This window comes from Mastomys coucha, unplaced genomic scaffold, assembly GCF_008632895.1.
Source record: "Mastomys coucha isolate ucsf_1 unplaced genomic scaffold, UCSF_Mcou_1 pScaffold18, whole genome shotgun sequence".
Lineage (NCBI taxonomy): Eukaryota > Metazoa > Chordata > Mammalia > Rodentia > Muridae > Mastomys > Mastomys coucha.
In genome coordinates this window covers 96,121,878-96,145,937 of record NW_022196900.1, presented here as the reverse complement: position 1 = coordinate 96,145,937, position 24,060 = coordinate 96,121,878, and the positions used below count along the sequence as shown (strand labels likewise).

The window sequence follows — 24,060 nt, the reverse complement described above, 5'->3', positions numbered from 1 at the left end:
CAGAGAAATTACAACCGTGGAACCCGGCAGGTGACTGGAGAGGCGGGAAAGAACATCAAGTCATCAGGAGAATAAAAGACCACCACCCCACCCACCCCACCCCACAGAGGTCCCCAAGAAAGCCAACAGCCCAGCGGGCCGGCTTGCAGAATGCAGGCAGGCCTCACTAGCAGTCTGACTGGGGTCACCCCCAAATCCACCGCTCACCCTCAGAGGCTATGAGGGTCTCATACTAACCGTGGCCTCCCCCCCAGTTCCCAGAAGTCTAGGAGAGGGCCTGCCTTCCCCAATGATATAAGGCAAGCTGCATTTGGATTTTTTTTTTTTTTGCATAGTTTAAACACAGTGAGGTTCTTCCTTCCCCCACAGTGCCTTTCCCCGACTCATTGCCACTAGATCCAAAAGAAGAAGAAAAAAATTGGTCTTCCCTCCCTCCACTTCCATCCACCGCGCTCTTTCACTGGGTGAGAAAGCATTGAGAACGCCTCCTCACCCAGATCTGGACGGAGGTAACTAGTCTCCTTCCTCGGGAAGGTAGACCGCCGCAAGTCATCTTGGGACAGAGGGAGGGAGCAAAGCTCATGTCCAATCAGAGGAGCAGGTGGGAGGGAGAAAACCAAAAGATACCACGCCCCTAGGTCCCACCCTCACCTTAGAGTTTTGTATAAAAAACACCTGCTAGGAAGAATTCTTTGGAGCTCAAAGTGGCTCAGCTTAAGGGAGAAGGCACAGTTGCACTGCATCGACGCACAGAAGTCTGCGTTTGTGGTGTGTAGGGGTGGGGGAACAATAGAAAAATCGACAGCACCATTCCATGGGTGGGTGGTGGAGGAAGGAAGGAAGCAGCGGTCCCGCTGGGCCTCCGGAGAAGGGAGGACAGAAGTCTGTGTGTCGAGGACTGGAGCCCAAGTTGAGGAGCCCTCATGGCTCAGTGGGGAGTAGAGGCTGGGCTCCATCACCAAGTCCACCAGGAGCGTCGGGCCTCCGTCATCAGCTGACCATGGGCTCCACATCCGCCTCCCGCTCCAGGTCGTCCTGGATCTCATCTGTACTTCCTGAGTCACTGCTAGCCACAGAGCTAGGGGACGGTGAATTCCTGCATAGGGTGGAAGAAACGAGAGCCTTTCAGAGAGTTGCCTTGGGGCCCTAACAGCCGAGGGCCAGGAGCTCGGGGTAGTCACACCTGTTATAAAAAACTTATCCTAAGGGTCTGGGTGAGCAAAACATTGTATGCACAAGACTCTGGGCTCCACTCTCAGCAACAACAAAGTGGAATCTACCCTGAGGGGCCCCTGCAAAGGCACACTTTCCCCCAGTCCTGGCGTTCCCTTGGGACCTCTGCCCTAGACACTGCTTACTGTAGCATGTGGCTTCTCTTTGGGAGTGTGGGGGAGGGGTGGGGATGAGAGTGGGGGTCGTGGGTATTCATTCGGTAACCTGCCATCATTCCCGGTCTGAGCACAAAAAGTGGTGACCACTAAAAACCCCAGGAAACTGGGGAGAAGGAAGCTCAGTAAAGACAACGCCTCCATCAGACTGGCCTTCAGTCTTAATTAATGAACGATGTCAGACAGATCTCAGCCCACTGCGGGGGATGGCACCCCTGGACAGGTGCTCCTGGACGGTATACAAGAGCCGGCTGAGCAAGCCGTGGAGAGCAAACTAGTAAACAGCTGTCCTCCATAGCCTCTGCACCATTTCCTGGCTCCAGATTCCTCCATGACTTCCCTCAACAACAGACTACATTGTGGAAGTGTATGCCAAGTAAACCCTTTGCTCCCCAGCTTGGTTTCGGTCATAGTGTTCATCGCAGCAATAGAACACTCAGATCGTCTTGCACACAGCGGGCCTTTGACAACTCTCTGTTGAACTGATCGGTGGTGGTGGTATTATTTGGGTTTGTTGTTGTTGTTGTTTGTTTGTTTGTTTGTTTTAGAAGCTCTGTGAGATTAGGTATATTAGTCACCTAGCACATAGTAGGTATGCTCATGCTCGGGGCTTGGAGGGTAGGTGGACGGATGGATGGATGGATGGGAGGACGGACAGAGAATCGGAAAAAATTAAAATGTAGTGAAGCTTCGAGAGGCAGCCCCGAATGTCTCTGTAAAGCCCCCACCCACCATGGAAGCCCTGGGGCTCATGCGCATGCGCAGAGCCGCACCTGTCTGCAGATCCTTTGATGAGCCTACGGCAGGTCTCCATCTGCACATCCAGGCCTCGCTTCATGCTGCACATCTCCATATACTCATGCAAGTGCCGGTTCATGTCGCTCTTGGCTGTGGCCAGCTCCAGCTGGAAGGAGTCAATGACGAATAAACGTGATGAGGGGGACAGCTCACCTCAGGTTACCGCCCGCAGTAAGCACCCTCCTCTATCCGTTGGTGGTGGCTTCATCCAGGCCCTGCCTTATGGTATACCTTCCTTATTCTTTGCACACCAGTCAATATTCTTTAGAGGTGCTTCTGGTCAAAGGGAGAATGGTTGCTTAGCAACCCCAGAGAGGTCTGTCCAGCTAAGCCTCATCTGATTCCGGGGACTTTTGTATACTCAGCATCTCTGGGGAACTTGCAATGGACTGGAAAAGGAAACTGTTTGTGTCTCTGATCCTGTGCTATGACACAAGGAAGGAGGAGAGAGAACTCTGGACTTCTCCAACACAGGGGGAACATTAACTCTTGTATAGTGGTGGCCAAGCAAGCACACTGGTGTGAATGTTGCCTCCTAACTGGGAAACTGTGGACAAGTGACCTGGCCTCTTTGGACATGATTTCCTCCTCTGTATGGGTACCTGGTTCCTATAGCAGAGGAGGAAGTAAGGATGACCACAGCTGAGGGATGCCAAATGATGCTAGGTATCCAGTAGGCCTGTTATTGGCACTCTCCTGCCTGAGCCTCTTTAGAGGAGGCAGGAATCACTGCCTGACTTTACAGACGAGGAAACCAATACCCTAATAAGAACAGGTTTGCAATGCTAGGCTTCTGACTTCTGACCCTGACTTGCCCCATTTTGCAAGCCTGCATTTCCATGAGCATCCAGGATCTCAACTATGCGACCCCTGGGAGACTCCATAGCAGGCTCCATGGCTTGAGTGCTTACCTCAATCTGGCCTATAGTCTCCTGGTACTCCTTGTCTCTCGTCTTGAAGAAGGATTCAGTCTCATGGATCAAGTTGCCCAAGTTTTCTTCTTGCTGGGGACACAGAAGGGATAGTTTAGCTGGTGATCAAAGGCTGCATGGGAAGGCAAGGATGAGGGATCCTGTGAGAGAGGCACCCCTAGAGAAGGCAGGCCTTGGGCTCACCTCGCCCTGCAGGTCAATGGTTGGGTTACAGTTGGTAAAATCCTCCCATAGCAGCAGTGTGTCTTCATTCTCTTCCCACGTCAGGCTGTCACAGTCGTCATCAAAATCAAAGGTCTCCCGCCTAGGGGTGACATCAGAGGGCATGACTGAACAGAAGCCAGGCCCCTGGGGTGTGTAAGAGGAGAGAGAGGGGGACCTTCCCCAGTGGTGTGCAGCTGTAGGAGATCTCAAAAAAAATGGGTGGTAGGCAAAGGGTCAATTGCCTTACCCCAAAAGAGCCTTAGTCTTTCAGAACAGAGTGTGTCTGTGCAATTAAAAGTCTGGTTTTAGATTAAGAGGGGAGTGGTACTTGTGTGCAACCCAAGAATTCAGGGGCATGAGACAGGAGGGTCACTTTCAAGGCCAGCCTGGGCTATATAGTGAGTTCCAATCAACTTGAACTATGGTATAAAACCTTGTCTCAAAATTCCTGAGGGCTAGAGAGAAGGCTAGGCCATGGAGAGCACTCGATGCTCTTGCAGAGGACTGGAGATCTGTTTGTTCCCAGCATCCACACGGCAGCTAAAACTGCTAACACTGCTTCCAAGGCCCCAACCTCCCCTGGACTCCACGGGCACTCCTTGCACATAGGGCACAGACACACATGCCAGCAAAGCACTCATACGCATCAATAAGTCTTTTTTCTAATCCCGTCAAAGCAGCTGCAAAGATGGCTCAGTGGTTAAGGGCACTGACTGCTCTTCCAGAGGTCCTGAGCTCAATTCCCAACAATGATGTGATGGCTCACAATCCTCTTCTGGTGTGTCTGAAGACAGCGACAATGTACTCATATGTGTAAAATAAATAAATAACTCTTAAAACAACCTCAAAATCTCTCTCTCTCTCTCTCTCTCTCTCTCTCTCTCTGTGTGTGTGTGTGTGTGTGTGTGTGTGTGTGTGTGTGTACATGTATCCTTTAGACATGCTTCTGGTCAAAAGAAGAATGGTTGCCCTGCCCCCATGCTGAGTAAGGCAAATGTAGCCACACTCCTGACATCTTGCAGATGAGGAGAACACAGCTCAGGAGGAAACACACTTGCCCAAAGCCACTACTACTGTGTTGCAGAGGAAGGACTTCGATCCAGATCTGCTGGTTCCCTATAACTTTTGAAGCCAATTAAGACCAGGCTCAAACCTGGAGGGTAGTGTATTTATTAGTTTCATTTTACAGGTCAGCAAACTGAGACTCTGGGAAGACTGGGTGTCCTTCTGCATGGATATATGCTAACACTGCATTTAAATAAAAAATCCAGCCGGGTGGTGGTGGTGCACGCCTTTAATCTCAGCACTTGGGAGGCAGAGGCAGGTGGATTTCTGAGTTCGAGGATAGCCTGGTCTACAGAGTGAGTTTCAGGACAGCCAGGGCTACACAGAGAAACCCTGTCTCATAAAACCAGGGGAAAAAAATCCAAGTAACTTTTGGAGTCTTTCCAGCTAGAATGGGAGGAACAAGAGTAGTTATGTGTGGTTTGCCCAGGACTGGCTCCTAAGATACACATAGATTACTCCAGCTGGGGGCGTCTGAAAAACTATTGTATCTGCTAGATGTGGTGGTGCAGGCCTTTAATCCTAGCACTCAGGAGGCAGAGGCAGGTAGATCTCTTGAGAGTTCCAGGCCAGCCTGGCCTACATAGCAAGTTCTAGGCTACTCAGGGCTATGGAGGAATCGTGTCTCAAAACAAGCAAAAATCACAAAACAATCCTGAGATTTTAGGCTTGGGCCACAATGCCAGGATCTGAGGGTTCCTTCCTTCATTCCTTCCTCCCTCCCTTCCTTCCTTCCTTCTTCCCTCCCTCCTTCCTTCCTTCTTTTTTTACGATTAACTTATTTTTATTTTAGGCATATTAGCGTTCTGCCTGCTTGTATCCTGTATGTGAAGGTATCAGGTCCCTGGAACTAGAGTTATAGACAGTTGTGACCAGTCATGTATGTGCTGGGAATTGAACCCAGGTCCTATGGAAGAACAGCCTTAACCGCTGAGCCATCTCTGCAGCCCTTGGGCTCTGAGTTTACATTAGTGGCACAGGACTTCAACTTAGGGATTCTCCCATTGACTATTCCTCCCCATTCGCCATTCTTTCTTGGCTCTTTCATAACTCTGCTCTACCTCATTCAACAAAGGTATGAGTTGGGGGCCAAAAGACAGCGACGCTGAAGGATTTCTGATTTCTAGAGCGCCCCCCTAGAGGTAGGCCAAGCTTGTTCCCTTGCCCATAGCAATTCTTATAGCAGCCTCTAGGTAGCGCCCGTGAGTCAGGAAATAAGCTTGGAGGGGTTTATTGGAGAAGGAGGTGATTCTGAGCCTCCAGGGTCCATCCATCAGCACATCCTGTAGTCCACTACTGACTGCACTTCCTTTTCAGCGTCTGAGATCTGAAGGAAAGCCCTGCTGGGGGATGGCTAGCCAGAACAGACAGGAAGATGGATGAGAGCAGAAACGGAAAGAGCCCCCACCCTCACCCAGGGACTTTAGAAGGATGTTGAAAATTCTCTCAGCCTTAGTCCGAAGCCCAAGCTACTGATTTGGATCAAAACAAAAAACAGTGTTCTGACACGGGTGTGTCATTCAAAGGCCTCACTAAACCTGGCTGGGGGTGGGGTGGGGTGGGGTGGGAGTAGGGGTAGGAGTAACCACCAGTCTGGGCCACAGGCTCATGGAAATACCAGGTGGGAGCTAAACAAGACACTAAATTAGTTGCTAACACCAGCTAGAGGAACAGAATAGGGGTAGGGGATGATCAAAGGTTTTTTTGTTTTGTTTTTTTTTACTTAGGCAACTTTAAAGCCAGTCAAATCTAATTAGACACTGAACCCTGTCAACGCTCTGGTGCCCACCACACGAGGGATCACTTCTCCATTGCTCATAACTGAACACTATTTGCACACCCAAGAGGGAGCCCTCGCCAAAGGTGCCCCCGACTCAGCTCACTGGATGGGTACCTCTGCTCTGCACCTCCTTTCTGACCAGATTAACGATTCCCTGGGGACTTCATGAAAACACAGATAATTGATTTCTTCTGAGGAGCCCTTTTATTCAACAAAATGAAGGAGATTTGGGGGTGTCTGCACATCAAAGAATGATTCAGGCTCAGGAATTCCCAGCGCAACATTGGGAAACCCTGGACCCAGGCCACATTTCTTTTCAAAAGCCTGGGGATGCAGCTCAGTTGAGAGAGTGCTTGCCTATCACCAATGGGGGTGGGGTGGGGGGCTGGGTTTGATTCCCCAGCACTGCATAAACCAGGCATGGGTCCTAGTATTCAAGGGGTGGAGTCAGGAAGGTCAGAAGTTCAAGGTCATTCTAGACTACATAGCAAGCTTGAGGCTAGCCTGGGCTACACAAGCCCCCCTCTCAAAAACAAAACCAAAAGGGGTGGGGGTGGGGGAATGCCCTCTTGTCAGCAGAAATGAGAACATGAGATCTGGAGGGACATTCAAGCTGAAAGATGAACCAAGGGACAAGGTGCGTCCTTGGCATAATCGATAGCAAATGTCCAGCCTCGTCTCGGGTCTGTCTGAGGGAAGAACACCCAGCTCCACCCTGCTTGTCCTGAGCACCTAACTAAAGCCAAAGATCCAGCAGGCAGGAACAGTGGGGCAGCAGACAGAAGACAGACAGCTCTTCCAAGCAGGAAGGTGACTAAGGAGACAAACACTGAACCACGTATGTGGGCTCTGCCCTACTGTGTGCCTCTGAACTGCTTCCCTCATGTGGGGCTCAAAGAGCTGGTGGCCTGATCATTAGATGCTGCCAGCGGTGACCAAGCTGAGCTTTCAAGAGTCCAGGTGCCTGAGAGTATGGGGCTCCCAGTCCTGCCCTTGACTCGCCCAGTGTCCTCACCCCACCCCACCTTGGGGTACCATGTGTATTCAAGTTAAAAATGGATCAGGGTTCAGAACAAAGCACCAAGTAGGCCAAGGCCGCAGTGCCACCCAGGCGATACAGCCAATGGGTTCTGGCACACCAGTTCTCTCTATGGCTTGGAAAGGTGGCCTAAAGGGTGGCGTGTGTCAATTTCTTACAATGACAAAGTCTAAGCTACCAATGTGACATGGCTGAGCCTGCACACAGACAGCATGCACACACAGAGACATACACACACACAGACACAGCACAAACACACATACAGAAGCATGCATGCATACACACACACACACAGTAGACACACACATACAGACAGCATGTGTGCACACACATAGCACACATAGCACACACACACAGACCAGCACACACACATACAGATGCATGCACACATATATACACACACATACACACACACATACAAAAGCATGCACGCATATACACATAGACAGCACACATACCAGCACACACACACAGACACACACAGACAGTACATACAGACAGCACACATACATACATACAGATGCATGCACACACACACAGACAGCACACACATACAAAAGCATGTGTGCATATACACACACAGACACATAGACAGCACACACACACACACACACACAGACAACATGTGTGCACACAGACACACACAGACAGTACATACAGACAATACACACACACACATAGACAGCACACACACCAGCACACGCACACACAGACACACACAGACAATACATACAGACAGCATACACACACACACACACAGACAGCATGTGCACACATACACACACATACACACACACCTTCCTAGGGCTTTGGAACCAGCTGCCTCTGGCAACTGTACTCTCAGCTCTACACTCAGGCTAAACTCTGTCACTCAGCCCGAACCTCCTGGTGAGGGAGTGCTAGTGAGTGACAGGTTGTGGTCTGAGTCCCAACTCTGTCATATAGGACTGAGCCTCCTCAGAGCCTTCAAAAGGTTAACAATGACCCCGTCTGCTTAGCTTAGGTCTGGCAGCAGCCAAGTGTCATTTCATGGAGGACTCTTGGTGACTATCAAGACTCTTGCCATGAGCCATGCGTGGGTCCGCTCACCAGCCCTTCAAGAGAGACTAGAAGATGGGTGTGTGTGATGCACGGCTGGGAACAGCCTACCAAGGTGACATCATGCCACTGGCCTTTCCTGGACACATGACATCATCAGGCAGACTCTACATACAAAGGGAGAAGACAGACCGGCCTTTTCATCTCTTGGGTGAGGAAGAACAATCCTGTCTGGGTGGGAGTGTTTCACAGGACAGAGGGAGCAGCAGGAGACATAAAGGATCATGGGTATGCTTCCAAATACAGCAGGCACTAAATACCCAGCCATGGATGGTGCAGAGAAAGCCTCCCAAACTCTGTTTACAGCAAATTCAGCCCTGTGGTGGGGATGGCAGCTGGTAACGCACGCCTTTAATCCCTGTACTCAAGAGGCACAGGCAGGTGTTTCTCTGAGTCTGATATCAGCCTGGTCTACATAGTGAGTTCCAGGACAGCCAGGGCTACACAGAGAAACTCTGCTAAGAAAAAAAAAATCTAGTGGTTGGAAAGATGGCTCAATCATTAAGAGCACTGGGTGCTCTTTTAAAGGATCCAGGTTTGAACCCTCATGGTGGCTCATAACTCTAACTCCAGTCCTTGGGGATCTAATGTCCTCTTCAGCCTTCCAAAGAAACCAGGAACACACATAGTCCACAAACATACATGCAGGCAAAGCACCCATACACATAAATTTAAAAAAATAATAAAACAGGGGCCGGAAAGATGGCTCAGCAGTTAAGAGCATTGGCTGCTCTTGCAGAAGACCTGGGTTTGATTCCCAGCATCCACACAGTAGCTCACAGCCTTCTGTAACTCCTGTCCCAGGGGATCTGATGCCTTCTTTTGACCTCCACAGAAAGCAGACACACACGTGGCAAACGGACATACATGCAGGCAAAACATTCATACAACAAAAATAGGCATAAAATTTTAAGATAAATAAATACATTTTAAAAAAAGAATCTGGGGGCTGGAAACGTGGCTCAGTGAGTGGCATGCTTGTCTTGCAAGGGTGAGGCTTTAGTTCAATCTCCAGCACACACGCTCAAAAGCCAGCCATGGGCTGGGTGGTGGTGGCACATGCGTTTCGTTCCAGCACTCAGGAAGCAGAGGCAGGTGGATCTGTGAGTTCAAGGCCAGCCTGGTCTTGTGTGGTGCCCTTGTAATCCCAGCACTGGGGAGGAATACAGGCAGAACCCTGGGGCTAGATGGCCAGCCAACCTAACCTAACCAATAAGTGCCAAACCAATGAGATATCCTGACTCCAAGAAACATGGTGAATAGTGCCTGAGAAATGGCACACACTACTGATCGCTGGCACACACACACACACACACACACACAGAATCCAAACTCTTCCAGAACATATGACTCGTCTCAGCCCAGCCACTGATATGTCTGTCCCCTGGCTGGGCAACTTGAGTACTCACAGCTGGTTGAACATGCGCTTCATCTCATCAGTGATGTTCATGGAGCCGACCTCCTCATCTGAGAACCGAGTCACCTCCCCGTCCTGCTCAGAGATGTCATCATCCGAAGCCACCTTACGATCTTTCTTCTTAGGGACCACCTGGACGGGGAAGGAAGAGACCAAGGTAACGGGGGTGCCTGGCAGGGGTGAAGAAGGATAAGTCTGGGAGGGAGGGGACCACTGTCCCGAGGAGTGGATGGATATGGCTGGGACCAGCCACCACCGCAGGGAGTTGCATAGGTCCTCTACAAAGCAGGCAGCATTAGCAGGAAGCGTGAGGCGTGAGGCATGCAGGGTGGAGAACACAGACACAAGGACCAAGTCCTGCCCGGTGACTGGGTCAGCTCAGCTCACCTATCACCATTAAAGCAGCCCCATGATTTGGAACAAAGATAGGCCAGGTGAGGACACCATCACCTGAGATATCTCAAAGCCAGCCGGAGAGACCAAGAAACCCTGACAAAGGTCAAAAGAGCTGCATGCTTCTAGAACCTTCCTCTCACGTGCAGAGGCATGGAGGGTTCACCAAGCTCTGCTCCAAGCAGAAAAGACCTGTGCAAATGAGGGCTGCGTAGCTCCCCTGATGGATCAGTCCCCAGCAAGAAAGCATGAGATGGAGAAAGGCCTGGGGTAGGCCCCAACCTCCTGCAGCTATGTCCAGAGTCACACACAGAAAGCAACAACACACTGCACTGCCCTGGGCCAAAGCACAAGCCAAACTATGACCCAAGACTTCTGAGAATGACACGCACCCTGTGTTAACAGTACCACACCCTGTCCCTCTCCAGAACTGCCCATTGGTCCCAACTGTCAGGGCTGCTCTGCTATGGGGAAAATGTGGAATCTCAGAGAAAGAGGCTGCATGAGAAGCAATGGGTATGGAGTAGACCTAAGAACATGTCCTAGGGGGGCAGGGGGCAGTGGATTTACCATGTCCTTTCTCAGCCTGTCCTTCCAGGCCTCTGTCTCCTCAGCTATAACTACAAATCCCCAAGTTGTGTTTCCCTAGGGAAAGTCAGGGGACTCTCAGGATTGGGGTGAGCAAGATGTGGAGGGAAAAAAGAGCTGACAGGGTGTGGTGGAGCTCAGGGCTGTTCTAAGAGGTTTGGGGTGGAGACAGGTGAGCGGGGCCGGCCCTGGTCACCTGGAAGATCTTGGACACGTCTTCCGAGTTCCGCTGCTGTGCGACATCGCACAGCTTGGCCGTGATATCGATTCGGCGGCAGATGTCCATGTCCACCTTCATAGCCTTTTCTTGGATCTTTGTGTCCAGGTCTGTCATGGGCTGCAGGGAGGACAGCAGGGTTACATGAGCGAGGGACGGGGCAAGCGTGAGGGTCCATCAGAGGAGTAGGGAGAGCCCTAGGGGTCAGGTAGCCCCTAGAGGACAGCAGGGTTACATGAGCGAGGGCAGGGCAAGCATGAGGGTCCATCAGAGGAGTAAGGAGAACCCTAGGGGTCAGGCAGCCCCTGGAGTTGGTTGGGGAGCATGTTGAGCCCTTCCTGAGGGTTGGAGAGGGTTGGTGGGCACTGCTCAGGGTAGGAAGGGACATGGGGACTTCAGGAGGGAAGATGTGAGGCCATGTGTGCTGGTCCCACTCAGTGCTGCAGGGCACAGCAATGTTGGTTTAGTTTGAGCGAAGGACAAGCAAGACCACTGTGACTGTTGAAAAACATCCTTCCAAGGCTGCGGTGCCGCTCATTAGGCCAAGGCCTTGGCTTTAGTTCCTTTGTGCGTACGTATGTGCATGTACACACCCACACACATCACTCCCCTTCTCATCCCATCCTCATGCCCCACTGTTCCCCACAGCATGCCTGCCTCAGCAGCACCCTCTCTCCCTCTCTCTCTGTCTGTCTGTCTGTCTCTCTTTCCCTCTCCCTCTCTCTCTCTCTTTCCCTTGTTCTCTCTCTTTCTCTTTCTCTCTTTGTCTCTCTCCCTCTCTCCCCCTTTCTTTTTCTCTCTCTGTCTCTCTCTCCCTCTCTCTCTTTCTCTCTCCCTCTCTCCCTCTTTCTCTCTTTCTTTCTCTCCCTCTCTTTCTCTCTCCCTTTTTATTTCTCTTTCTCTCTCTCTTTCTCTCCCTTTCTCTCTCCCCCTCTCTCTCTCTCTCTCTCCCCCTCTTCCTCTCTTTCTCTCTCTCCCTCTTTCTCTCCCTCCCTCTCTCTCTCCCTCTTTCTCTCCCCATCTCTTTTCCCCCTCCCTCTCTCCCTCCCTCCCTTTCTCTCTCCCCCCTCTCTCTTTTTCTCTCTCTCTCTCTTTCTCCCCCCCTCCCTCTCTCCCCCTCCCTCTCCCCTGCCACAGATGACAAACAGCAGGGTCACACAGAAAGAGCAAAGGCTCCCTCTGCACCCAAGTGTAGGGAAGCCAGGTGGCCTCCGCCTAGGCCCCACGGCTTCTTCTAACCACACTCAGCTGCATGTCCCAGAAAGTCAGGTGCCAAGCCAGGCCGAGTCATCTAGTTCAGTCTCCTCCTTTCGGAGGGCTCTCCTGGCAGACCACCCACTGCCTGAAGATGGCAAGAAACTCAGGTCCCAGAGTGGAGGAAGCCTATGCTGCTAACAGACATTTCCACCCATGGTTGATCACTCAGAGGGGCCCCCAGATGGCCAAGAAGACATACATACCAGCCCTTCCCAACTTAACAAGGACACCCTACAGGAGGATGCCCTGAGCCTGAAGTCTCTTGGGTTAGCACAGCCAAGACCATTCGGTCACCTATGTTCTGCAGACACCACAGTCGCCACGTGGCGAGCTGGGGGGAATCGAGCCACAAATACAGATGTCAGGGCCCCAAGGACGGCAATGGGTTAAGCAGCGGGTTAAAGCGACTCTATTCAGACACAGGGAAGCAATGTCGGGAGGGCGGGGAGGCTCCTGGTCCCGATGCATCCATCCCTCATCAGAACAAACCAGCCAGCCACGACTGTAACTATAAGCCGAGCTCGAGCCTCGGAGTGAATGAAGCGTTTGGCATGATGAGTAAAGGGAGGTCGCGATGCCTAGGGTGATGGCCACACCACTTACGTCACTCATGAGCCCTTTGAACACCACCAGCTCTGCCTTGAGCCGCTCGATCTTCTCGTTCATCTCCTCCTGGATGGCCTCCGCTTCCTGTGCCGCCTGCGGACGGATGGACGAGAGAGGCAGGTTTTAAAGGGAGGAGAGGATGGACCCCCTGGCCCAGAGCCCTGGACAGCAGATGTCTAACTAAGCTATGCCTCAGTGTTCTGGTGTTGGTGGCACTTCAGGGGGTCACTTATGACAAAGGAAAATGGGCAGCAGGATGAGCTTAAGGCCAGTCTTCAAAAGCTACAAGGTCAACCCCAACCCTATCAGGTGCCTACGCCTGACCAACCTTGGCCTTGAAACTTTGTGTCTGTCAGTCTAACATGGGCATCCCAAGGTGTGCCTTAGGATGTGGGTATGTCTGTGCAGAAAAGGCTGGTCACACATAAAACTGATACAGCAGAAGGTGGAACTGCGGATAAATAATTTTGATCCTTTGTGATTTCATGGACTTTGCCAGCATCTGACTGTGAATGTTAAAAAGAAAAAAGAAAGAAAGGACATTGACTTCTTTCTAATAATTGGAAGGACGGGACCAAACTTGGGGGGGGCGGGGCAGACACCGAAATCTTTATAGATCTGAGCATGACTTTAAACTTCTTTTGCTGCTGTTGTTGTTTGGTTTCTCTGTGTAGCCCTGGCTGTCCTGGACCTATGTAGACCAGGCTGGCCTCAAACTCAGAGATCTGTCTGCCTCTGCCCCTCAAGTGTGGGGATTAAAGGCGTATGCCACTATGCCTGGCTCAACCTTGAACTGATCTTCCTGTACAACTCAAATGCTGGGGTTACAGGTATGCCCCAACCCTGTTTACTCTGGGAACCCAGGACTTTGTGTGTGCTAGTCAAGCATTCTACCAACTGACCCATGCCTCTCAATTTCATTAGAAAGTGAAAAATAAGTAAGAAAACAGAGTAATTTTATTTATTCATTTATTTATTTGGTTTTTCAAGACATAATTTCTCTGTGTAGCCTTGGTTGTCCTGGAACTTGCTCAGTAGACCAGTCTGGCCTCAAACTCAAAATCTGCCTGCCTCTGCCTCCCAAGAGCTAGGACTAATGGTATGTGCCACCACCACCTAGATAGTAAGTTTAATTGTTAATTACTAATTAATTCTAATTTTTAATTTTTCTCAGTGCTAGAGATCAAACTTGGAGCTGCGCACAAGACAGGAAAAGTACTCAGCCACTGAGACACACCTCTAATCCAACTTTAAAAAAAAACAGGTTTTTGTTTGTTTGTTTGTTTGTTTTAAAAAAAACAGTTTTGTTTTGTTGAGTTAGGGTCTCATGAAACCCAAGCTACCTGGAACTCACTATGCATCCCAGGCTGGCCTTGAATCCCTCATCCTCCTGCCTCCACCTCTCAAGTAATTATAGATGTGAGTTGCCACACCTAGTTGTAAAAAAAGAATTAAACTATGTCTATTTTGCCTTTTCTTGTTGTTGCTGGTTTTGACCACATGACAGAGGAAAGAAGAAAGGAAAAGAGGCAGAGGATAAAGCTTGCTGCAGAGGATAAAGTTTCCCTCTAAGCATGCGAGTTAGGCAGCCCCGAGTGCAGAGACGCCAGAGCGAGCAACAACAGGAGAGCCCTCAGGTCTCGGGCTGGCGGATCCCACTGTTCTCAGTTCTCTCACCAAGACATCAGTCCTAACTGGAGGAACTTGCAGTTGGAAGGTCAAAGGACCTGAGGACCGCTTATTGCAAGTAGCAGGTGAGGAGTGGAGAGGCAGGAGAGAGAAGTAGCTGGCCCTAGTCATCCGAAGGCCCGGACTTGTCCCTAGCTCTTCTGCCCTGCAATGCTTGGCTGAGAGAGAGGAGAGCAGAGGCTATGCTAGGTCTCTCTGCCCAGCTTTTCCCATCAGGCCCCACAGTTAACCTGCAAAGCGCTCTGGCTGGGAACCCAGCGAAACCTTACCTCCTGCAGTGTGTCCACCATGGTCTGAAGGTTCATGCGTTTGGCCAGCTCTTCCTCCCATCTGCAACAGCCAAGAAGGACAAGTGGTCAGAGGACCTGCTGCTGCCAGGCAGCCCCCAGTTCCCACCCTCATCCTCCTCACAGGGCAGAGAGATGCCTCAGAAAACTTGGTCTCTCCTCAAGGAGCTCCCAGCATAGAGGAAGGAGGAGCAACATGACAGTGGGCCATTGCTAATCACAAGGCCAGGTGGCGGCAAACGCTACCTTTGAGGCACAAGCATGGTACTGTGGGGGTCACGTGCCCCCTCCGTACAAACTGCTGGCCGGGCTGTGTTACGAAGGCTGTGTGTTCTGCAGCACACCCTACAGGCCGGTGCGGGTATTACAGTCTTATAGATGTGGGGCCTGAGCTCAGTGGTTAAATATTCTGCCTAAAGGCACACACCTAATCCATAGGCAAGAAACACTACTGCAGTGTTTCTCGTACGCCAGACCCTAAGTAGAGAACTTTACCCCCTCTGACATCGGTTGAAGCTGAAGAGGAAAAGACAGGAACTAAGCACAAAGGATTTGAGGTGTACCCCAACATTAACCACGCAATATAGGGAGGGACAGCTTCGGGAAGCTGTGCCAATTAGGGGGATACTAACAAAGGTAAGTCACCAGTTCTCCCTAGAGAAGTTTACATAAGGCAACTCAGGCCTCCAGCAGTGTGGGGTATGCATATCGCCATTTTCCCTGTGCCTCCCGCAGATAAACAAAGCTTTGGCCTTACCCATGTGTGGGAAGGGCAGGGGGAGCCGGGACTCCACCTCCAAGGTTAAGCACCCGCTAAGGTCTGCTCCCTGCCTGGAGGAGCTGGCAGCCTATGCCTGCCCTCTTCCACCATGGGACAAACAGACAGGCTTCTGTCTTTCCTCATTCCATGCTACCCTCCCTACATGGTAGCTGAGCAAGGAAGTCTGAAGTCTCTCAAGATGCTGTGGGGCCCGGCTAAAAATAGGCCAGAGGGGAGGACTAGATGAAGGGCTGGTTACGTCATCAGCTTTTGGAAACAAGAGAAAATGGATACTGTTTGCACACATGGAAGAAAATTCCTCCCCTCGCCACACAAGCCTTTCCTGCCAGGCTCCCAGAGGACATGCGTTCACTTCCGTCCTAACTGACTGCATAGCAGGGCCCATATCTGCCCTTAGCTCCAGTCTGGAACTACAGAGGACACAGAGGGGACCTCTGGGCCTCACATGAATGGGGCCATCTCCCTAGACGACCTCCCCGCCAACCCCAAACAGAGAGACTACATTTGCTCAAGGTTACATGGTGTGTCAGGGTCGAGGCTGACCCCAGAGCCAGGCCATCTCTATTGAGGACCATTGTGAAGAGAAGGGGTGCCAGGCTCAACTCACCCCTAGCAGCAGCCCAGGACATCTGGTGCTCCCTCAGGGGAGAAAGCCCAGGACACAGGTCCAGACTGAATCATCATTCCTGGCCACACTGCTCTGCTGGAGGAGGACAGAGCGGGCACAAGTGTGTGGTACTGGCTGCACCCTGGCATCTGGAGCCAGGCCCTCTCATGCCAAACCCAGGAGCAACCAAGCAAAACTTGAGGAGAGAAAGGCACACCCCTGGTGCCCCAGGCACCCCTGGAATGCAGCAAACCCTAACCTTAACTCCGATTACCCACCAAGCCAAAAGTCAGGCTTACCTATCAACCCAGGCATGTTTCCTGATCTCTTTGTTGGTAGATGTTTTCCGGGTCTCCCATACAAGACACATTCCCTCAGACACACCTCGTTGGCTTTCACATGAATTACTAAGCCTGGCTTTCACAGGAATTACTAAGCCTTTCAGGTTTTTATCCAGAATTACTCTGAAGACGGAGCTGGGCTTCAGAGAGATGATGTAACTTTTCTAAAGTCACACAGCTGGTAATAGCGTGCTGGGACCCAAACCTCGCTCAGCCTAGATCCTGCAGGCAAATCACCCAGCCACCTTGCCCCCACATAAAACCCAACTCAGCAAGTCTGCAGACAGCTCCCAGGTGTTGCCAGCCTACAGAGGACACTTTGTATCCTCACTATGCAGCTCTCCACCTCCTGGTCCCCTCCCTCTCACCCTAGACCCTGCACTCACTTCCATCATGTTTCCCAGGCTGCACCCTGACAATGAGTTTGCAGGAATGATTTCCTGAGCCTTTTACTTCCAAAGCTGGAGTAGGTGCGCAGCTGGTTCTTTGTCCCGTAGGAGACGAAAGACCGACCCTGAATGTGGGCAGCAGCTGGTCGCGCAGCCTGAGCCCACTGCCCCAAAGAGATGTCCCTCCCAGGAGTGGCAGCAGGAAAACCTGGCACAGCTGGTTGCCACGTTGACAGTGCAGAAAATATCTGCCCTTCAGCCACTGGCAGCCGGGTTACCAGGGGACAGGCAGGTGGTACATCTTCCCCAGGACACAGTTTCACCAAAATCTTGTCAACAGAGTGGCTGACTGAGGTTTCAGTATCAGTTCCCCAGAATCATCCAGGCCCTGTCCAGGGCTGCCCACAGAGGGAGGCTTAGCTGGGGAGGAGACCTGCAAACACTAGGGACAGAGCAGCAGGAAGGCACAGGGCCACCTGCCACCAGGAGGGGACACTCACTTTAAAGCTTTGGGCCAGGGCTTGGTGGACATGCTTTCCTGAAAGCCTTTGTTCCCTAGACTCCTATCAAGGTGTGGTTCTGAGCTAGACAAGGGCTGGGGTCACCTTCAAGACTCCACCGGTGGGGTAGGAGGGTGGTTGGTTCTACTTTGACCTGACACTCAATCCATCCAGCTTCTAAGTATGGTGTGTCAGATGCAAGAACTGGAGAGGAGGGAGTATTCCTGTGTTGGGTGTGTTTGATCCCCAAGGATGGCTCCTATGTTGAAGATGAAGAAGCATGCTTAGCCTCCAGGCAAGGGTTAGCCTGTTCCTCTCTCCCTCCTCCTCTTCCTCCTCTTCCTCCTCTTCTTCCTCCTCCTCTCCCTCCTCCCAGGCGGATCCAAAAGTCATTTTTGCTCTACTGCATCTGCTTCAACCTCTACAATGGTTTTTCTCTCTCAGAACACCACAGATTGAGACAGACTGAGGGACCAGGATATGCCCTCCCAGGTGGCCTGGACATCTACACTGCTCAGAGCTCTTTCCTAAGGGTTGCAGGCCCATGAAGCCAGGGGCAGCGATGAGGCTCTAAGTGAGGCCACCTCCGGCCTCTTCGCCATGCCAGCGTCTGACAGCAGCCTCACCTTGCTCTGAGCACCCTGGGCCCTGGCTAAATGAAGCAAGCAGGGATTAGAAAAAAGAGACCTCTACAAAGAGAGAGCTGAGTCTACAGCTGGAGGCCAGCCTCTCTATCCCTTCTTGGCAGGAGTGGAATATTCAATGAACAGAATGCGAATCAGTTCTCTCCTCTACCATGTGGGGGGCTGGGACTGAACTCAGACTTGGTGGCAAGCGCCTTTCCCTGCTGAGCCATCTTGCTGACCCTTATTGAATGGAAGCGGATGGGCTAGATGGTGGGCCAGAAGATGAATAGGTGGATGGATCAGTGGGCAGGAAGGTGAATGGAGGTGGGATGGGGTGGATGGATGGGAGAGGGGAAGAATGAGGGGATGGATGAATGGGAGAGGGGATGAATGGAGGGATGGATGAATGAAATGATTCACACTCAGGCCCCTCCCTTCGGCCTAAGCCCTGCCCCAGCGACTTATCGTTGTCTCCCAGCCTGGGGAATCCACAACCAAATTCCCAGCACAACCAGGCTCTCTCTATCACTAGGCTCAGGCATCCCTCCTGGGGGAGGGGCAAAAGCACATCCAGGACAGGAAGGCTGCAGGAGAAAGAGAAACCTTCCCCTCCCACTCCTTACAACCCTTCAAGGCCAGGAGTGGAGGCAGGGACGTTAGACAATCAATGCAGAGAGAGGAAATGACTCCACAAAGAAGCCCTGCCAGCCTCCAGAGCCAAGCCCCACGGCCACCACCTCGGCGGAAGACGCACATGTGGTAGACTGGCAGCTGGAGGGGGAGGTGGCAGCCCCGTCACAGCCAGATGTGGCCTCTCTGCATTCCTGAGGAGCCAGTGAGCGCTAGGACCACGTGACAGATGAGAAATCTCCGCTGACCACTGAGGGGGAGGGGGCGGCTTTAAAGCCAGCCCAGTCCTAACTGCCAGGCCAGTGGCTCTGTCTCTTGCATGAGCTCAAAATGACACACAGAAGCAGGAAGAAGCCCACGAAGTCTAGCTACGGAGAAACGGAAACCCAATCTGAAGCCGCTGACAGAGGGGCTGACTCATGGGTCTTTCATATCCTGTGCAGTCAGAGAAGGCCTCAGAGGCCCGAGAAGAAAGTGGGTGCAGCTCCTGCAAATAATGAGAGCACCATAGACAACCCGGGGCCTATGGGGAGTCCGTCCGGGGCCCAAGGGGAGTCCGTCCTGGAGACACCAGACTGTACAGACAGAAGCAGCATTGGCAGAAATGAAGACATTCAGACATTATGCCCCCCCTGTTTTCACTATCAGACTACAGAAACAATGGACCTCATGAAGTGGAATGTCTCCCAGGAATCTCATAATGGCCTAAGGAAAAAGGGAACCTTGTCTCCTAGAAAAGGATTCCACACAGTTTTAACCAATGAGAGTCAAAAACAAAACAACAACAACAACAACAACAACAACAAAAAAAAACCGCTGGGCAGTGGTGGCACACGCCTTTGATCCCAGCACTTGGGAGGCAGAGGTAGGCGGATTTCTGAGTTCGAGGCCAGCCTGGTCTACAGAGTGAGTTCCAGGATAGCCAGGGCTACACAGAGAAACACTGTCTCAAAAACAACAATAACAAAAAAAAAAAAAGCAAAAAAACAAAAAACAAAAAAAAACAACAGTGGGGAGGCAGAACCACACTCTGTCCAAGACTGGACAGATGCTCAAACACATGGCTATTTAAACACTTCACCTCATTTCGCATCCCCAAAAGTGACTTGGGTGTCAGTGTCCCTCTTCCCAATGTGGCCATACTGAATACATCTTCCTTCCTTGCACTATTAATTTGACTGTTTTAATCAACTTCTCAAGAACGGGTGGATGAACTTGGCTTCTTCCGGTTATAGACCAAGACTCCAAGTTTGGTAACATTCCAACGCCTGCTCCCACATCCCCCAGCTGTGAGATCCTGGGCAAGTTCATCACCCTTTGTGAGTGTTGGTTTTCTACCAGCAAAGTGGAAAACATCCCCCCATTTCTGAAGATAGTTGTGGGAACCACTCTGCAAGTAGAGGAAGAGGAGGGTGAAGGTCCTAAACTCCAGCCCCCAGTCATGGCTGAGCATCATAACCAGCATTTCAGCCCAGTCTGCCTCCAAGAGCAGGCCAGGCAGGCAAGGGCGCTGGGCGGGAGCCTCAGGGTGGGGTGGAGAGGTGACAACAAGAATGGTCCCTCCTGGCAACAGGCACACCCAGGCCAACTCACTCAGGTGATAGGAAACAGGCGCAGGTGAGGCTGGGCTGGAGCCCGCCATGGAAAACTTCATTCTGGGCCAAGCGTGGGCCTGGCCTGGCCCTGGATGGGGGTGAACAGCAGCTTCCTTCCCCGTGTTCTGCCTTGGCCTTCTCTACTTCACAAAGGGAATTCATCCCACTACCCTGTAGCAGGACCCCTGATGCCTTGTGGCAGGGCGGGGTATGGGCAGACAAGGGGCTTCCAGCAGAGCGGAGGCCCAGCCAAATGCCCTTCCGTGCTAGACAGGAGCTTCAGCAGGGACCAACCAGGGAGTCTTGGGCCACACAACCCAGGGCTGGTTCTTCTGGGAAGACCTAGATCCTCACTGGCTTCTCTGCACCCTCCAAAGGGGCTCAGTAACCTTGACTGAGTCTAGATCTTCACTCTACACTACACCTGTTCTGTACTACAGCCCCTCTGGGTTTACAACAGAATACAGAAATGATGAGGGAGCGAGGTGCGGGGTGGGTAGGGCACCTTGACAACCTGGCACCACCAGCCCGTGCCTCAGGAAGCTACAGGCTGAGCCACAAACCCATGAGGCACTTCGCTCTTCCTCTCCGTTTCTTCCTCCCCAGACTGTGAGCACATAGGCAGTGAAGGTGACAGCCAGGGACCTCAAGCCAACTGGCCAGAAGGAAGCCCTGCACTCCCATGTTCCACCCACCTGTGCCTGCCTGGGCCTTCCGGGTACCATCCCACCTTACCACCTCTTTGGGACACTGCCACACTAGACATGCCCACTAGAGCTGCCCAGCTGCACTCCACCACTCAGAAGGAAACACAAATTAAATGCCAGCTGATTGTCTCCACGGAGGAGGTATTAATTTAATGTGAACACTTAACCCAAGCAGCCGATCCCATTACAGGCGGTAATAGCTGGAGCAGGCCGGAGCCCAGACAGCAGGCTGGTAATGGGGCTGCATTTTAAGGAACCCTCCACACCCAGAACAGTCCTGCCACCACACACAGAGAGGCCTATTCACAATCTGACCCATCTTGCAAGGCTCCTGGGCAGAGGGTAGGCTGGGTGGTGAGCCACAGGGGGTGGGGGAGGGGCACTGGGCAGAGGGTAGGCTGGGTGGTGAGCCATAGGGGGTGGGGGGAGGGGTACAGAGTGAAGAGAGTCAGGAGCCGCTTGAGTACTGACTGTGGCGAATTCACTGCGTAATTCCGGGCAAGTCTCTTCTCGACCCTGGGCCTCGGCACACTCATCTGCGATAGCATCATCAAGAATCCCTCTCGGGTCTGGGGATACAGCTCCGTTGGCAGCATGCTTACTTAGCAACTGTGAGAGCCTGCTTCTCTCCCTGACCCCATGTAAACCGGGCATGGTGGTGCACACCTGTAATTCCAGCACTCCGTGGTGGAGGCAGGGGGATTAGAAGTTCAAAGCAGCCTCAGTTACAGTAAGGAATGCAAAGTCGACATAGGCTACTGTAGGACCCTGTACCAGGTGCAGGGGGAGGAGCAGAATCGCTCTGGATATTGCAACCACGGCGTTCTTTTCATACTCTGGCGGTGGCCCTGCATGACGAGCAGTACAGTCCTGGATAGTGCCCGGCTCAGCTGCCAGCCCTCATCCAAGAGTGCCCCCGAACTTCTGCCTGGTTGTAAGCAAGGGATGGAAAGGGAAGGTGCAGGGCTCACTCCTATACCTCCTTCTTCCTATGCCACTAGGCACATGCTGCCACAGAGCCAGTGACCAAGAACAGCCTCCAAGGGCAGCTCTGGGCTGTGTGTGCAGAGCCTTCAGGTCTGAGGAGGGACAGAGACAAAGCATGACAACCCTAGCTAGCCACCCCCCCTTCGAGCCCTGAGGTGGCCAGCAATGAGCAGGAAGCCCTGGGTCTGCCTCTATCCAGCTGTGTGATCACCTCTTACCTCTCAGCCACAGCAGGAGGCCAACTTAGGTTAAGAGCAAGCAGCAACCAATTTCTGCGGTCCCTAGACAAAAACACCTATGACAACCACATGGTTATGTGATGAGCCCCAAAATCTCAGAGTCAGCTGGGATGTGAGCCCTGAAGATGAAAGCAACAAGTATATGGAGAGAGGCGGGGTGGGGGTTGGGGGTGTAGAGCTTGAAGGTCTCTGAACCTGACGCAGCTACACGGCCTTGAGCAACTTACCTACCCTCTCTGGATGTCCATGATGTTTGCAACTATATCAGTACATACTGTATGGAGGGAGCCCAGAACAGGACCTGGTATGCCATGGGCATACAGACCACTCTGCAGCCTCTGCCTCAGGACCCTCTCAGGACAGTCAGACTGGGAGAGTACTTCAGTGACACTGTGACAGGCCAGATGGCATCCAAGCTATGTGGCCCCCAAGTTCTCAGCCGCATACTCATTGGTGACAACCATGACAATGAGCTAGGTGTCACTCACCTGGGTGGAGGACCAGAAGCACACAGGGATGGGCAGCAGGAGAAAGAAGCCAGGCGTTAATGCCACGCAGTGTTCTGTGGACAAACATCTGCATGTGCCTGCCACACCCACAACGCACTCCAAGCATTAGTGGACTCTGCCTGGTTCTTTGAGGTCTCTCCCAACCAGGGCCACCATGGGCACATGAGATACAAGGAGACGGTACCGGCTGGTGTCAGGTCAAAGACATTAAGAGTGTCATCAGGGCTGGGCATAGTGACACTCACCTTCACTTCCAGAGCCCTCAAGGCAGAAGCAAGGGGCTCTCTGTGAGTTTAAGGCCAGCCTGGTCTACATAGCAAGCTCCAGGACAGCCAGGGCTATATAACAGACTTTGTCTCGAAGGGGAAAGAAAAAAAAGAGTGTTCTTTGGGCCAGCTGGTGGGATCTGCTGGGAAAGTGGGCCCCAGAGAGGCATGGGTCACCTGATTGTTTTACAAGCCAGTGTCCTGTTGTCCAGTGTCCCTGTCTGTCTTGCTTCCTAGTATCAGGGACCACTACAGGATGCTCACTATCCTACAATCCTGAGTGGCATGCTGGGCGGTCAGTGCTGAATAGCCAACGCTGGTCAGTGATGCCTCTGCCAACATCTCTGACCAGAGCCCACGCCTGAGTGCAGGCTGCCCCGTTCCACAAAGGGAAAGGACTCCAGGGGTGTTCCCTAGCAAGGGATCTGGGTCCCAAGTTGCGGGCCACTATGATGCATCTTGGAGTACCCTTTCCAACCCCTTCCTGGGCTAGGATGCTTCCATTGCCTCCTTGTCTTCCCTGCATATGGTGCCACTTATGTCCATAAATTTCTATTCCCTGCTCCTGTGGTCAGGCACCTTGCTCCCACAAGGTGGGAGAGACTGGCTTTGACCACACAGTACTTAGCATGCATTGAGTCTTTTACCACCTCATGTCCTCTTCATGCCGCTGAGTCAGGCATCACCACCCCAGTTTACAAATGAGAATACTGAGGCTCGAGCCAAAGCACTGGCTAACATTGTGCCCATGGCCATGAAACTCCTTAGCCTCAGGAGTTTCAGGAGCAATGATGCTCCAGGCTCCACAAACTCCTACCCCTGAGCCCTAGCACACTGCTCAAAAAATGTTCAGGGTTCAATGCCAGCAGTGGGAGATGGGGGAATACTCAGGTGTGCACACAGAGTCAAGGTCATTGACCTGAAGAAGGGTTTTCAGCCAGGAATGTTCTTTGCCCATGAACTCTCTTCTCAGGGCCCAGAACCTTCCAGAATCAATTCCCCAGTCAACTGCTATTTCTACTGTCTATCTAAAGTGACCAGCAGGGGACAATGAGGGGACAGAACACAGTAGACAAGGTGGGCAGAACAGGATTCAAGCTTCAATAATCCAGGCTACTTGGTTCC

General features: G+C 52.1%; 1 protein-coding gene across 2 annotated transcripts in view; it reads right to left on the bottom strand.

Annotated features, from left to right (window-relative positions):
* Positions 1 to 317: 317 nt before the first annotated feature.
* The window catches only part of Iffo2 (intermediate filament family orphan 2), a 44,465-nt gene continuing 20,722 nt past the window's right edge, over positions 318 to 24,060 (bottom strand). The window contains exons 2-9 of one of the 2 annotated variants that reach the window (XM_031379268.1): positions 14,741 to 14,801; positions 12,780 to 12,875; positions 10,899 to 11,039; positions 9,714 to 9,853; positions 3,302 to 3,422; positions 3,098 to 3,190; positions 2,162 to 2,292; positions 318 to 1,096 (exon numbers count right to left, since the gene is read on the bottom strand). In XM_031379268.1, coding sequence (XP_031235128.1) covers positions 991 to 1,096; positions 2,162 to 2,292; positions 3,098 to 3,190; positions 3,302 to 3,422; positions 9,714 to 9,853; positions 10,899 to 11,039; positions 12,780 to 12,875; positions 14,741 to 14,801 — 889 coding nt within the window. In that variant the 3' untranslated portion in view covers positions 318 to 990. The remainder of the gene's footprint in view (positions 1,097 to 2,161; positions 2,293 to 3,097; positions 3,191 to 3,301; positions 3,423 to 9,713; positions 9,854 to 10,898; positions 11,040 to 12,779; positions 12,876 to 14,740; positions 14,802 to 24,060) is intronic. The other variant, XM_031379269.1, reaches the window with a different exon arrangement.